General features: G+C 36.7%; 1 protein-coding gene across 1 annotated transcript in view; it reads left to right on the top strand.

Moving 5' to 3' along the window:
• Positions 1–74: 74 nt before the first annotated feature.
• Positions 75–15,077, top strand: part of LOC145156263 (GDSL esterase/lipase EXL3-like) — a 16,248-nt gene continuing 1,245 nt past the window's right edge. Inside the window, exons 1-3 of the mRNA XM_079075702.1 lie at positions 75–372; positions 667–797; positions 890–1,123. Coding sequence (XP_078931828.1) covers positions 93–372; positions 667–797; positions 890–1,123 — 645 coding nt within the window. The 5' untranslated portion in view covers positions 75–92. The remainder of the gene's footprint in view (positions 373–666; positions 798–889; positions 1,124–15,077) is intronic.

The following is a 15,077-nucleotide window of genomic DNA, read 5'->3' as shown; positions in this document are numbered from 1 at the left end:
GTTTCTCAAACAAACTAACCTTAAGTGCTTCTTCCTACACTATATATATGCAACTTTAACATTACCAAGGACCATTCTCACTAAATATCATCATGGAATTCATTTTCATTTCTTTAAGAATACCTAGGGCTGCCGTTCTCTTTTTTCACTACATTATTTTACTAGTGAATTGTGGTGTGACAACCTTCATTATGCCCGAGAATGTGACAGTTCCAGCATTGATAGCATTTGGAGACTCGATCTTGGATCAAGGAAATAACAACTATTTTCCAACATTCATAAGGGCCAACTTCCCTCCATATGGGATGAATTTCTTGGGTGCAAGAGCAACCGGAAGGTTCACCAATGCAAAGACCCCTACTGACTTGATCGGTGTTTCTCTATACTATTTCTTAAGTAGTTGGTTATGTTTGAAACAAATTGGTATCACAAAATTATATCTATAAATATCATATCATCTTCTCACAAACTTAATTAGTCACATTTTTTGTAACATTTTTAAACGTGTGCTCGTATTTGTAATCGCTTATAAATCATCAATCTTTAAAAGCCGTAAATTGAAAGAATAGCGATGCTTTAATTAGTATCATATTTTGATTATATCAATGCACTATAAAATGTTGTATATCCATTTCAAGTTTAATTTGTATGTTATTCATTTTTCAGCTGAAAAAATAAAGGTCAAGGAGTATGTGCCAGCATATTTAAACCCGTTCATACAAGACCAAGATATGATCACGGGGGTAAGCTTTGCTTCAGGAGCCACAGGACTTGATCCGCTAACATCGAGAATTAATGTATGAATGGTAGTTTTCTGTGGATTTAAATTTGGCTGATTTTCATACTAACATGTATTATAAGTGTTTAACTTGTTGATCGTAAAAATCAGTCGGCCATACCCATGATGGATCAGCTGCAAATGTTTTCAAATTATATTAGGAAACTTCATGTATTGGTGGGCAAAGTGGAAACGGGTAACATTTTAAATAACAGCTTGTTTTTGGTGGCAACGGGAAGCGATGATTTCGTAGATAATTACTTCACCTACCCGATAAGGAAAGTTCAGTATGACATACCCTCTTACTGTAACTATCTCATTTCAAAGGCTTCCACTTTTGTTAAGGTAAAAGTTACAATCCTTTAGTTTCTTTGGACTTTGCTTATCATCTGTAGTCAATACACTTATTCCTTCCTTCCTAGGTCCACATAAATGCAATACTTTCTAAGATCATCCACAATGCATAGTTTCAATGGAAGAGTTGAATAAAATAGAATACCTAATTGGCATTCAATAGATGTCATAGGCATTCAATGGATATAAAGTCCAATGGTCATTAAACTCTTCAATGAGAAAAACAAAATATTTTAACTATTAAAAATATAAACTCTTCAATGAGAAAAAGAAAATCTTTTAACTATTAAAAATATATTTCATTGAACTATAGGAAAATTAATATAAAGTTAGATAGAAAATAAAATAAAGATTTGTCACTCCATTAAATTCCAAGAAATTTAATGTGTTATGGATGTCAAAGTCAACTGGTTGTGGGTGTATTCGACACACAACTTTTGATAGCTTCTAGCTTTAAACTTTTAAGAAAAACCTCAAAAAAAAATTGTTTGGCAGCGGGAGCTTTTAGCTTTTGGGTTAAACAAAAATCTTGAATCCAAAAACAATTTTAACTAGCATTTAACAAAAAACTATTCTAGATTTTAACAAATTGACGTACATATCTTTTAAAAATAAATAAGCAATATCCATACTTTTAGTAATTATCTTATACGATTAAATATAAATATATTTTAACAATTTTAATATTATTTGAAACAAAATATATCTTATATGATTAAATATAAATATAGTTTAAAAATTAAGATGTTTTTATTTGAACCGACCATATCAATAGATTTTATAATTTATTAATTTTTATCTAACAAAATAATAAATATTTATTACATGAATTTATAAACCAAAAATAATGTTATACAATAATATTATTTCTTTTAAAACACTGAAACACTTTTTAATATGTATAAAATGTTTAGCCTCAATTCTTATAAATGTTGTGTTTGACGAGCTACAAATAACTGATAAGTTAGCTATTTTTCGAACTTTTTCAAATTGTATTGCTTGGCAAGCCAAAAAGTATCTTATAAAGTAAATGTTTTAAAAGTATTTTGATTGTGTTTATCTCATTACAGGTAGCTGCTAGATGAAAAGGTAGTTCATAAATGAAAAACTAACTACTAACTTAAACGCTAATTGTTAGCTTGTAAGCTAGCTGATAAAAAAAATAAGGTTTGCAAAAAAAAAGGTAGTAGCTGATATGCTAGTTGAAATAAAATGACACAAAAGAACGTTTAAGTAATATGCTTTTAAACATATAGATTAGTAAGATATGGTTTTAATTAATGAGCTGCTATGGTATTACATGTACGTATTTTTATAATATGTATAGGTTAGTTAGATAAAAGTACTTAGTATATAACGAAGTTTGAAAAAAAAATATATGCAACTAAATAACACTAACATTAAAACCTCAAAAAATGAAAAATGAAATTCTTAGAAATCCCACGTTCCTACAGATTTTCTATGGATTAGTGACAGATCTGTTTGGGTAGGAAATCATTCGGAAATACCTACATATTACATAGGGATTTCCAACAAAGAGAACTCTCGTTTGTTTGTCAACACTCAAACACTTTTTTTTTCATTCTATGGTTTATAAAATTTCATTACACATGAATTATAGTAATTTCACCAAGTAAGACGTTACACACACACACACACACACACACACATATATATATATATATATATATATATATATATATATATATATATATATATATATATTGTAACATCCCAAAAATCACAATAAATTTAAAATTTATAAAATCAACCATTAATCAACATTGTTTACAAAATAGTCATTGTTTCAAAAGCATTATTTCAAATTAGAGTTTTCCCAAGACCCAGTGACATAAAACAGAGAGTTGTGTACGATCACGCCTTCGCCTTCCCACGATCCTCGGAGGTACCTGAAACCATAAACTAAAAGTGTAAGTCCAAACTTATAAGTTCCCCCAAAGTACCAAACACACAACATATAACAGCATATATTGGGTCCTCAGCCTACGTCAGGAAAACCCCTGCAAGGTCCTCACCATAAGTCTGGATTACCCCTGAGCCGACAGTATAAGTCTGGTATGCCTATCGGGCCCCCAGGTCGTATCTGGAATGCTCTTGAGCCCTCATTATGAGTATGGCATGCCAATCGGGCCCTCATCTTATATCTGGAATGCTCTCGGGTTTCTTGGCTATAACACAAAGTAGTAGAACCTCAACGCAACACAATATGTCGACATATGAAACAGATTAACTTAAACACGTAACCAAAAAATACAAATAATCATGCAGATCTACTACTCAGACAAATACCAGTATATCACTATCCTATAACCAGGATACACAAACTAATGGGTTGGTATTGGTGCCTTCGACCCACGGTACAGTGAGGAAAACTCACCTCACAGTCTGATTGCAAGCTGAATAAATCCTGGTCCCAGAAATCGGCTCAACGATCACCTAACCAAGACCATGGACCTAATCTCAATTAATCAACTCAAAATACCTAAAATACCCTAGGTCCATTTGGTCAAAGCTTTGGTCACAGGACAAGGTCAACGGGTCAACTTTTTCCACTCAGCTGAGTAAGCAGGCGTACTCAGCTTCTATGTTGGGCATACTTAAGCTTTGACCAGAGTCGGGCAGTTGACCCTGTACACGCAGCGTACGCTGGGTTACGTACGACGTATGCACAAAATTCATTTTTCTTTAATAAGAGCTTAATGCATTAAGCTCTCACATCCCAATTTCAGATCCAAGGCCAAAATTACACTAAGAGTCATAAATTTTCCAACTTTATGATTTGCATGCCCATTAAGTGCTTAATACACAAAATCCTAACTTGTTAACACCTTAAGACCTTCTAGAGCATGCATGGGGAAAAACTAAGCATCAAGACCACATTTTTATGACTCAAGACCTCTCATTAGGTCTGAATGGACGACTTATTCGACCAATAGCATGTCATGCTCAAGAATCGTCGTAGTTGGGACCAAAAATGCCCTAAATGAAGAAATGGCTAGATCTATAAGATAAGATAATCAAGCTATGAGCTTTTTACCGCCTGGAGGTTGCTGGGAAATAGAGAATCCCATATCCAAGTTGCTTCCAAGCTCCAGAGTCTTCCCACTACTTTTCTTCTTCAATAATACCACCAAAACGACAAACATGAGCTCAAGATGCACTATTCTCACTTAAGGTTAGCTAGAGGGACGTTTTCGCAGGTGGAGGTTGATGAAGGAATGACAAATGAGAAGTAAATGATGACTATATATGGACCAAACCCTAAAAAATTAGGGTTTGAGGATCCATCACGTACGCCCTGCATACGCAGTGTGCGTCCAGTGTACTAGGGTCCGCCCCAGTACGCCCAACGTACACAACATACACCCGACATACTAACTCTCTGACCAAAATCACCAAAATGCCACTATGGGCCGCTTGATCAATCTTTCTCATGCACAAGGGTCAAAAAGCAATATTCCTTCATATATAGGGTTAAAATTGAAAATATCTCATCATCAGGATGTTACAATTCTTCCCCACTTGAACTAGACCTCGTCCTCTAAGTCTGACGCTGAAAATAACTCAGGATAAGGCTCCCGCATCCCTGTCTTCGGCTCCCAAGTCCACTAGGAGCCTCTCCGATGTCGCCACTGAACCTTTACTAAAGGTATCTTCTTGTTGCGTAAGACCTTCATCTTTCTCTCCACCACTGCTATCCGCCACTCAATATAATTTAGGCGTTCGTTATCCAACACGCATTTCTGAAACTGCGAAACATTAAAAGTGTTGTGGATTTGGCTGAGCTCACTCGACAAATCCAACCGACAGGCCACCCTGCCTACCCTGACGATCACACGGAACGGTCTAATATATCGGGGACCCAACTTGCCCCTCTTCTTGAAGTGTATCACACCCTTCTTGGGTGAGGCCTTTTATAGCACCATATTGTCGACCTGGAACTCCAACTTTTATTGACGCTGGTCGACATAGCTCTTCTACCGACTCTGAGTTGTCTGCATCTCTGCCTGATCTGTTAGATGAGCTCTGTAATATGGAGGAATACCTCAGTCCTCCCCATGACTTTGTGACCAACCTCCCCTTAACAAACTAGGGTACGACATCTCCGACCATACATAAGCTCGAAGGGTGATGCACCAATTTTGAAGTGATATTTTTTGTTGTAGGAAAACTCTACAAGAGGTAGATAGGAATCCCAACTCCCACCAAAATCAATGACACAATCCCGCAAGATGTGAGTGTAAATATTAAAGATAAAGATCAAGAACTTATCCTATTATGTTCATTTCCGAATTCTTATGAGAATTTATTTGATATCATGTTCATTGTGAATGATGTGAAGGATTCTTTGATGTCGAAGGAACTGAAAAGAAAAGTTTCAGGTGGTGAAGAAGTTTCCAGTTCTGGTTTGTTTGTAGGCATGTGAAGAACATCAGATAGAGGTGGAGGTAACAAAAGGAAGTGAAGTTCTGAATCGAAAGAAAACATTAGATGTTATAACTGCAAAGAAAAGGGGCACTTTAGAAGATATTGTTTATTTCTGAAGAAAAGGAATCATGGAGTTGAATCAGCAACAACAACATTGTTGTGCTTTAAGGAAATTATGATAATGGGGATGATGGTAAAGTTTTGACTGTATATACAACTAATTTTTTTGATTCTTGGATCTTAGACCCAGTAGCATCATATTATATGAATTATAATCGCGAGTGGTTCGACTTCTTTAACGAGTGGAATGGAATAGTTAAAATGGGTGATGATGAAATGCGTATTACCAAGGGAAATGACATAGTGTAGATCAAGATACACGATGCTATGGTCAGGAAATTGCACTGTTGGTTTTTCCCGAATCTTTGAAAGAACATGGCCTCTCTTGGCACTTTGGTGAAGGATAGACTGAAATATTTTGGAAAGTGTGACTAGGTAAGAGTATCCAAGGGTTCTCTTGTAATTATAAAGGGAAAAATGAATCGTAGAATTTATTTCTTGAAAGGTTACACTGTGAGAGGAACGATGATTGTATCATAATCCTCGGATTAGTGTGATGATAAAACTAAGCTTTCACATCATAGGATGGGACACAAGAGTGGGGATGGTATTATAATGAGTAAACATGGGTTGTTTGGTGGAGATGTAACTAGACAGGTTAAACCCGGTAAAGCTTCTGTTTCAGAGATGTGACAAAGGGTGAAGTTCAATGTGGTTCATTAGCCAAGCATGTAGATTCACGAGTATGTTCACTCGGATTTATGTGGTCCCTCTCCAGTGAAGTTTGATGGTGGATGTTAATACTCTGTGAGCGTTATCGACGGCTACTCAGGGAAGGTTTAGGTGTACTTTATGAAGATAAAAGATGAAGATGAAGTGTTTGGGTATTTCAAGGAATTGAAGATTACGGATGAAAAACATACCAGGAACCAACTCGGGTCACTTAAAACAGAAAATTGGATAGATTTATGCAAGGATTCAATTAATAACTTCTGCAAAACAGAGGATATAGTGAGGCATCACACTGTATGCCAAATAACACAAAAATAGGAGTGGCAGATCGGATGAACCAAACATTGATGCAGCGTGCTCAGTACATGCAATTATCTATTGATTTTTCAGAGTAATTCCAAGTGGAGGCAGTTAACACTCTTGTTATATGGTTAATAGATCTCCATAAACTATAACTAATTGTAAGACTCCTCAATAGGTGTGGTCTGGGAAACCCTATGGTTATTCTAGTTTATGAATGTTTGGATGCCCTACTTATGCTCATGAGAATAACGGTAAAATGGAGTTGAGAGCAATGAAGTGTATATTTCTAGGATACGCGTCTGGAGGGAAAGGTCATTGTCTGTGGTGTACAGAAAAAGGAAAGAATCCAAAATTCATTATTATTAGAGATGTGACCTTTGAATATGCTATATGTAACAAGAAGGGAGATAGTACAAGTGTTTCATGGTACGATCATGGTTATATCTATAATTTGGAGTTTGCAACAAAAACCCCACACATATTTGTTATTAAATGGAAACAGCAAGGTGGTATGGCATAGTAAATACGTGAAGAATTCCTTGTACAACCCAGGGAAGAAGTGGCTAGTGATGTTGATGCTAGAAAAGATAACTTAAAGAAGCGTCTGAAAAATGAGGTTGTGATTAATGATTTAGGAGCTGAAAAAAAAAGATAGCAGAGATGGAGATTTAGAGGAATAGAAGAGTAGGATGGTTATACACTTATCACCACATTGATAAAATATTACGGTCGTTCTATTGTGATCAGTCCAAACTTGTTGATACTTCTTTGGACATTCGATGAAAATAGTGGAAATCTCATTGGGAAGTTATCAACTGGATCTTGCCACACTTGAAGGGAATGCTTGATGTATGTATGCTGCTAATCCATGACATACGGACTTGGTTGGATCGATAGAATCAGACCATGAAGGTTATATAGTGATAAGTAGATCATTGGAGTTTGGTCTCGTTCAGAGTCTTATTTTGAAGGTGGAGAAACCTATCATGTTTTATGATAGATTTTACATTCAAAAGTTTGGTACCAAGGAGAATCTGGAAGACATGTTGACAATGTTGTTTCTCAGAAAGACATTCAAGCTTTGCTTGGACTTGGTTGATTTTCAATGTAGTTAAGTCCCTTCGGGGTAGGAAGGTAGGAAGGGAAAGGAAGTTCTTGGTTCTAGGTGGATTTTAATGAATACTCAAGTCAAGGTGGAGATTGTTAAATGTGAATTAAGCATTTGGATCATTATATATGAATATTTGATATCAATGGAGAACTTGGAAGCATGTGTAGGCATCAGGGATCATGTGTGAGTATCAAGGATCATATGTGACCATTAGGGATCATACATGAGCATCAACGATCACATGTGAGCATCTAGTTTCATTGGAGAACTTGTACTTCAGTGACCCGCTAAATCGAACGCGGAGCATCTGAGAAAGGAATAAAGCATGTGAGACAGGAATGGAGCATCTAAGAAAAGAACAGAGCACTTAAAAAGGTAGTGGAGCACCTAAAAATGGAATTGACCATATAAGAAGGGAATTGAGAATCAATAATGCTCCATGATGCAAGGATGAGTCATTTTGGAGTGGGTGTGCCATCCTTCAAGGAGGATGCTCCATCTAGGAGGTAGATATGTCATCGACAAGTTAGATGTGCCATTTGGATGAGGCTTAGTGGAGTGTTTAACGAGTTGTCCTTATCAGTTTTCTTGGTTCGAGATGCCAAGATGCCATTTATAACCAATAGAAAAAGTCCTTCTTTTTCTCCATAGCCCCAAAATCTCTCTTCATGGGCTTTGTGGCGATGCATAACCTCTTTATTTTCATGTTTTTCAAGTCTCAAATTTTCTAGATTGATGTTACAACTTACGTAAACCATATGTGGACATCTTGAATAAACATCTTCAAGGTTGTAATCTCCGAAATATTTTCACCTTCCGATAAAATATTGTCATAATAATATTCAATAGTATCTCAAAATATTCTACTAATTCACTATCTTTCATTGGTATCAACTTAAAGTTTTGTATTTTAGCCTCACTTACCTAATCAACTCCCATATGTGTCATCTTAAGCGTTTCCCATGCTTCTTCAGTCATGTCCTTCTCAACTAACATTAAAAGTATGTGCTCCTCAATCGTTTGGTAATGGACATGAGAGCGATCTGATATTTCTATTCTGTTATTCTTTTAGTTTTAATAGCATCCCACTCTCCTTGTGTTTAAAAGTTCAACTCCATTTTAATAACCCATGTTAAAAGTTCAACTCCATTTTGTCATGGTATCAGAGTAGTTGTGATCCAAACCCTAATCGAACCCTAGCCTAGCCACAACCATGGTCGGCAACACTCCAAAACCTTCAAAAAAACCAAAGGAGCACCGGATCTAAACTCACCATTCTATATCCATGCCTCCGACTATCCAAAACAAATTCAGGTCAACGATACCCTCACCAACAACAACTACACCGACTGGTCTCTAGAGATGATGGATTTTCTATTCGCCAAGAACAATGTTGGATTTGTTGACGGATCCATTCAGAAACCTCAAAAGACCTCGGAGGACTACATGTCGTGCATGTGCTGTGATGCGAAGGTGAAAGGCTAACTCATGATAGCAATGGAGAAAGATATGCAGTGTAAACTATGCTAGCACTACCTCTAAGATATGGTCGGATCTGCATGACAGATTTGGAAAGGAGAGCGTACCTCGAGCCTATGAGTTGAAGCAATCCCTCACTACAACACATCAAAATGTATCTTCCGTCTCTAGGTATTACACCAAGCTCAAGAGAATATGGGATGAGATGCAATCCGCCCTACCTACCCTATATGTTCATGCAATGGTTGCATATGCAACATCGGGAAGAGTCTAAGCCAACTCAAAAATAATGAAACATTGTATAAGTTTCTCATGGGCCTTGATAGCGAGTTCACTATTATCATAATCTAAATCCTTGCAACTAATCTATTTATTAGCCTTGGAAATGCTTACCACCTAGTTGTTGAAGACGAAATACAAAGAGCTATTTTCTACAAAAAGAAGTCGTCAATGCAGGTAGATGCCTTCAACACCAATACAACATTTAGACGAGAAGGCAACAACAGTAAGCGACATGACACATCAAGCCAAAAGGATAACAAGCCCAATAATAATATCGAGCATTGAAGTTTCTGTGTAAGAGATGGGCATTCGCGAGAAGGTTGCTTTAAAAGGATAGCTTACCCGGAATGGTGAGCAGGGAATAAAAAGTGACAAGAGACCAGAGCAAAGGATGCATGCATCAACTCAAATTCAAGCTCTATTCCAGGTTTAACTACTGGTTAGTATGAGACTTTTTTACGACACTTTGAAGAGAAAGGAAGTACGATCAAGGATGATACAAAACACATGGCTTATATGATAGGTAAAATAGATAGCGATGATGATTGGGTGGTGGATGGCGGCTCCACTCAACACATCACCCATGACATCAATATCCTCGAAAATAAAACCAAAAATCACTTTAAAAGCCGCATCCTTAATCCTAACGGAGAGACTATACACATTGAAGGAAAAGGATACTACACCACGCTAAGTGGAACCAACCTAACAGGAGTTATACATATACTGAAATTTAATTGCAATCTCTTGTTTGTAAGGCGATTAAGCAAAGACCTCCAAATTGTTATAACCTTCTTTCCTAATTTTTATGTCAAGCAGAAACTTTACACAAGGAGCTTGATTGATGTAGGTGAATGCAGAAAGGGTCTATACCGGATGGGAGTGATTAGGAGAGAAAGAAAAGCCATGATGACGATCGCTGATACATGGCACAAAATACTTGGTCATGCTTCCAAGGGAAAACATACTAGGCTTCCTTATCCAAGTAGTAAAATTTAAAATTGAAATTGTTTTAAATTTGTTACATCACGATATGTGGGGAAAATATTGTTTTCCATCCTTTTTTGTAGTTAGCTACTTTCTTACCATTATTGATGACTTTAGTAGAACTGTTTGGGTTTTTATGCTAGAATTCAAACATGAACCCAGTAAATATTTGGTGAACTTCCATAAAATAATCAAGAACCGATATGGTAAGTGTGTTAAACAAATTATATGTGACAACGGTGGTTAGTTCACTTCTAATGACATGTTGAAGTTCAATAATGAACAAGGAATCCTCCTTGAGATCTCATATCATCACATCCCACATCAAAATGAAGTGGTGGAATGAAAACTTAGGCACCTCCTTGAAACAGCTCATTCCCTAAGGTTTGAGGCAAATCTTCCAAAACGATTTTGGGGTGAATTTGTGATGACGTTTGCATACATCATCAACTATTTACCTTCCAAAGTGGTTGACAACAAATCCCCATATGAAATTATTTTTGAGCAGAAACTAGATTACGACACGATGAAGATTTTTTGATGTCTTATCTATTACCAGAATACGGAGACAAATGGAGAAATATTTGAGATGAGAGGAAGGACTGGAATTTTTTTGGGTTACCTAACGGGAACAAAAGGCTACAAGATTTATGATATTGAGAACAAAAGAATGGTTGTTTCTAGAGATTTCCGTTTTTGCGAGGATATCTTTCCTTTGAAAAGGATGAAAAATGATCCTAATTGAGAGGATCCTCTTTATTTTCTTAATACTGCATCCCATTACGATGACCCAAAAGAAGACAAAATCAACATTGATTCTGCTGAGATCCAACACGAACAAAATGATGGGCTAGATCTTACTACTCTGGATAATCCAAAGGGTGAAACTCATGGCCAGATGTCAAAACTTGCCCAACTCAACAAAATACTGGAGAATTTGCCTCTGATCAACCTCGGCCAAAATGAAATAGAACTCAACTAGCTCACCTTCAAGACTTCGTTGTCACTATCCCTCCCTTGGTAAACTCTTTGCATACCACACCAAATCAATCCTCCTCAACGGTACACTCCTTAACAAACTATGCTTCTTATAAAAAAATCAAACTCTCACAAGGATTTCTTAGTGGCTATCAAGTCCAACAATGAGCTAAAAAAATTCATTAGGCCATAAAGGATAAACGATGGAAGGAAGCTATGAAAAGAGAAATATGTGCTCTTGAAGAAAAAGGCACCTGGACCCTCGTAAACGTACCAGAAGGCAAGCATGCCATTGACTTAAAACGGGTGATAAGGTGAAGTACAAACCTAACGGTGATGTAGAATGGCATAAAGTTCGCCTTGTAGCAAAAGGTTTCACTCAGATAGAAGGAGTCGACCATCATGACACTTTTGCTCCAGTCGCCAAGTTAGTTATAATTCGAACTCTTCTTGCTGTAGCAGTCAAGAGAGATTGGATCATTCAACAACTAGATATTAACAATGCATTCTTGTACGGAGATCTTAATGAGGAAGTATATATGAAACTTCCACAAGGTTTTGTAAAGGAAGAAGAAACTAGAGTTTGCAGATTGAGGAATTCATTATACGGTTTGAAGCAGGCTTCAAGTAATTGGGATCAAGAGTTCACCAATGCTATCCTTGAACTTGGTTTTAGTCAATCTATAGCTGATCATTCGCTCTTTATTCACCATAAATGTGAAGGGTTTATTGTTGCACTTATTTACATTGATGATGTCATCATTTTAGGCGAAGACACACAAAAAATTCAAGACACAAAACAATAATTTGATAAACGTTTTTAGCATCAAAGATATTGGTGAGCTAAAATACTTTCTTGGAATTGAGGTTGCTCGTACTTCCGAAGGCCTGGTTTTGAGTCAAAGAAAATATATCGTAGACATTCTAGGTAATTGTGGATTGCAAGGATACAATCTAAGTTCTTTTCCTACTAAATAGAAGTTGAAGTGAACCAAAGTTGAAGCTGGGCCTCAGGTGGATGCTAGCCAACACTACCGAATGGTTAGTCATTTACTTTATTAGGAAGTCACCAGGCCCGACATTGCTTACATCATAAACAACTTGAGCCAATTTGCTGCTGACCCCAGACAATCTCAATTAAATGCTGCATATAGAGTTTGGCGTTATCTCAAAAATACTTTGGGAAAGGGATCCTTTTTCCTCGAGAAGGTGGATGCGTTCTTATAGCTTATTGTGATTCTGATTGGTTAGGATGCCGTCTCACCAGGAAATCTAGAACCGTTTACTCGCTATTGGTGGGAAATCCTCCAATATCTTGGAAAACGAAGAACCCGTCAGTTGTATCCTGGTCTTCAGCGGAGGCAAAGTATAGATCCATGGCTTCTACTGTTAGTGGAATTCTATGGGTATGTTGGATTCTAAAAATAATTAGATGTGAATGGTCCGAGTTTGTTATTTTATGATAATCAAGCTGCTTGCCATATTTCCACTAATCCGGTTTTTCATGAACGGACAAAACATGTAGAAATGGACTGTTATTTTGTTCGAGAACGGGTAGACTGATACGGACCCATCCCATACTAGGTTTGTATCATGCCATAAGCCCAAGTGTAGAACTCACTCCCAAAAGCCAGCTTGTAGGAGGAGGGGACACCTAGACTTATAAGCCGCCAACTTATAGTACTTTCGGTCGATGTGGGATCATAACAATACCCCACGCTTTGAAGAGCCAACGTCCTCGTTGGTCACGGTTGGCACCCCCTTTCGGTCCAAGCCACCACTCCGAGTCATTGTTGGTCACGGCTACGTTGGTCATGGTTGGCACCCCTCTTTTCGAGTCCAAGCCACCACTCCGTAGGCCACCACTCCAAGTGTTGGCACCTCGAAAGATGGGGACGGCTCTGATACCAATTGATACGGACCCATCTCATACTAGGTTTGTATCATGCCATAAGCCCAAGTGTAGAACTCACTCCCAAAAGCCAGCTTGTAGGAGGAGGGGACACCTAGACTTATAAGACACCAACTTATAGTACTTTCGGCCGATGTGGGATCATAACATAGACTCTCATGAGTTACAACCGTGACACATTTATTCTGAGATGCAGATTGCAGATCTTCTCACCAAAGGGTTAGGAACTCAACTGCTACAATTCCTTCTTGGCAAGTAGGGCGTTAAGAACCTACATGTTCCAACTTAAGGTGGAGTATTGGAATTTATCTTCTAGTTGCTTCTTTGCTTAGTTGTTATAATCCTATTGTTTAAGAGTTTCCATCTTATTTGATGTTTGCTATATATATATATATATATATATATATATATATATATATATATATATATATATATATATATATATATATATATATATATATATATATATATATATATATATATGGGAAAATGTCATATTAGCCCAACAAACTTGTTACGTTTGTTTTAAAAGGTCACTTAAGTTTTTTTTTTGTACATTAAGGGAATAAAGTCATATTTACTGTTTTAAAATGTCCTTATATGACCTGATACCGGGTTAAAAGGTAATATGGGTGCCACATGGAATTTTGGTCAAAGTTAAACACCACCAACCTTCCACTATCACCACCCTCAACCTCACACCACCACCATCTTCAACCTCCCACAAATCCAAGCCCTAAATCGATAGATCGACGATGAGAACCCAAAACCAAGCCCTAAATTGGTAGATCGATGTCGAAGATTTATATCTTTTTGGGTTCTGAAAAAAAAAGATTCAGGTCCTTGCTCTTGCTAAATAATTCACGTACATCTCTATTCTTGCTTTTGGGTTGTGAAATCGGTTCTTCTATTGCATTTCATTTGTTCTTCTAGATTTCGGGATTTTTCTTTTTTTGTTTTTTTCTGTAATTATTGGATTTGTGTTGAGCTCTTTCTCCCTTGACATACAATCGGTGTGAATATCTCTAGCCTGATCTAGTTTCTGGTGTCATCGTCGGTATCATGCTTGTCCTATGAGTACGTATCAGATATTCCAGTTAGGTAGAATCCAAAAATCATACAGCTTGATGAATATATCTGGTTCACAATTTGATTTTAGTTTTTATTTAGTTTTAAATTTTGGGTTCAAAATTTTGTTTTAGCTTCTAGGTTCTAGATGAACGTAGCTGTCTTAAAGCCACGAAGAACAGAGTATAATTTTTTTTGGGTTCAGTATTTTAGTTTTTAGTTCAAATTGTTCACCCTGCTGTTGTTAGTTTTTGGTTTATGTGTCTCTGCTCCATGAGTGAAAAATTTTAGTTGATTTAGTTTGAAATGAAATGCAAAATTAATTAATTAAACGATTATTTTACTTCATTTTGAAATCGGAAATTTTTGTGTTCCTGAGCTCTTTGTGTTCTTGAGCTTTGTGTTCTTGAGCTGATTGAAGTCCAGGTTTATGAATTAAATGCCAAGTTAGCACCATGTCATCCATGGTTTACCGGTAAACTTGGAAAAAAGCTTCCCATTCCCCTTATTAGCAGGTAAATTGTAAGTTAGGTGACCTAAACTACTAAAAAAATAATTAAGTGACCTTTTAAAACAAACGTGAA

This window comes from Lactuca virosa, chromosome 2 (genome assembly GCF_052849685.1).
Source record: "Lactuca virosa cultivar CGN04683 chromosome 2, Lactuca_virosa_CGN04683_v6, whole genome shotgun sequence".
In the NCBI taxonomy this organism is placed as follows: Eukaryota; Viridiplantae; Streptophyta; class Magnoliopsida; order Asterales; family Asteraceae; genus Lactuca; species Lactuca virosa.
The sequence above is the reverse complement of the archived record's forward strand: the minus strand, read 5'-3'. Positions and strand labels throughout refer to the sequence as shown.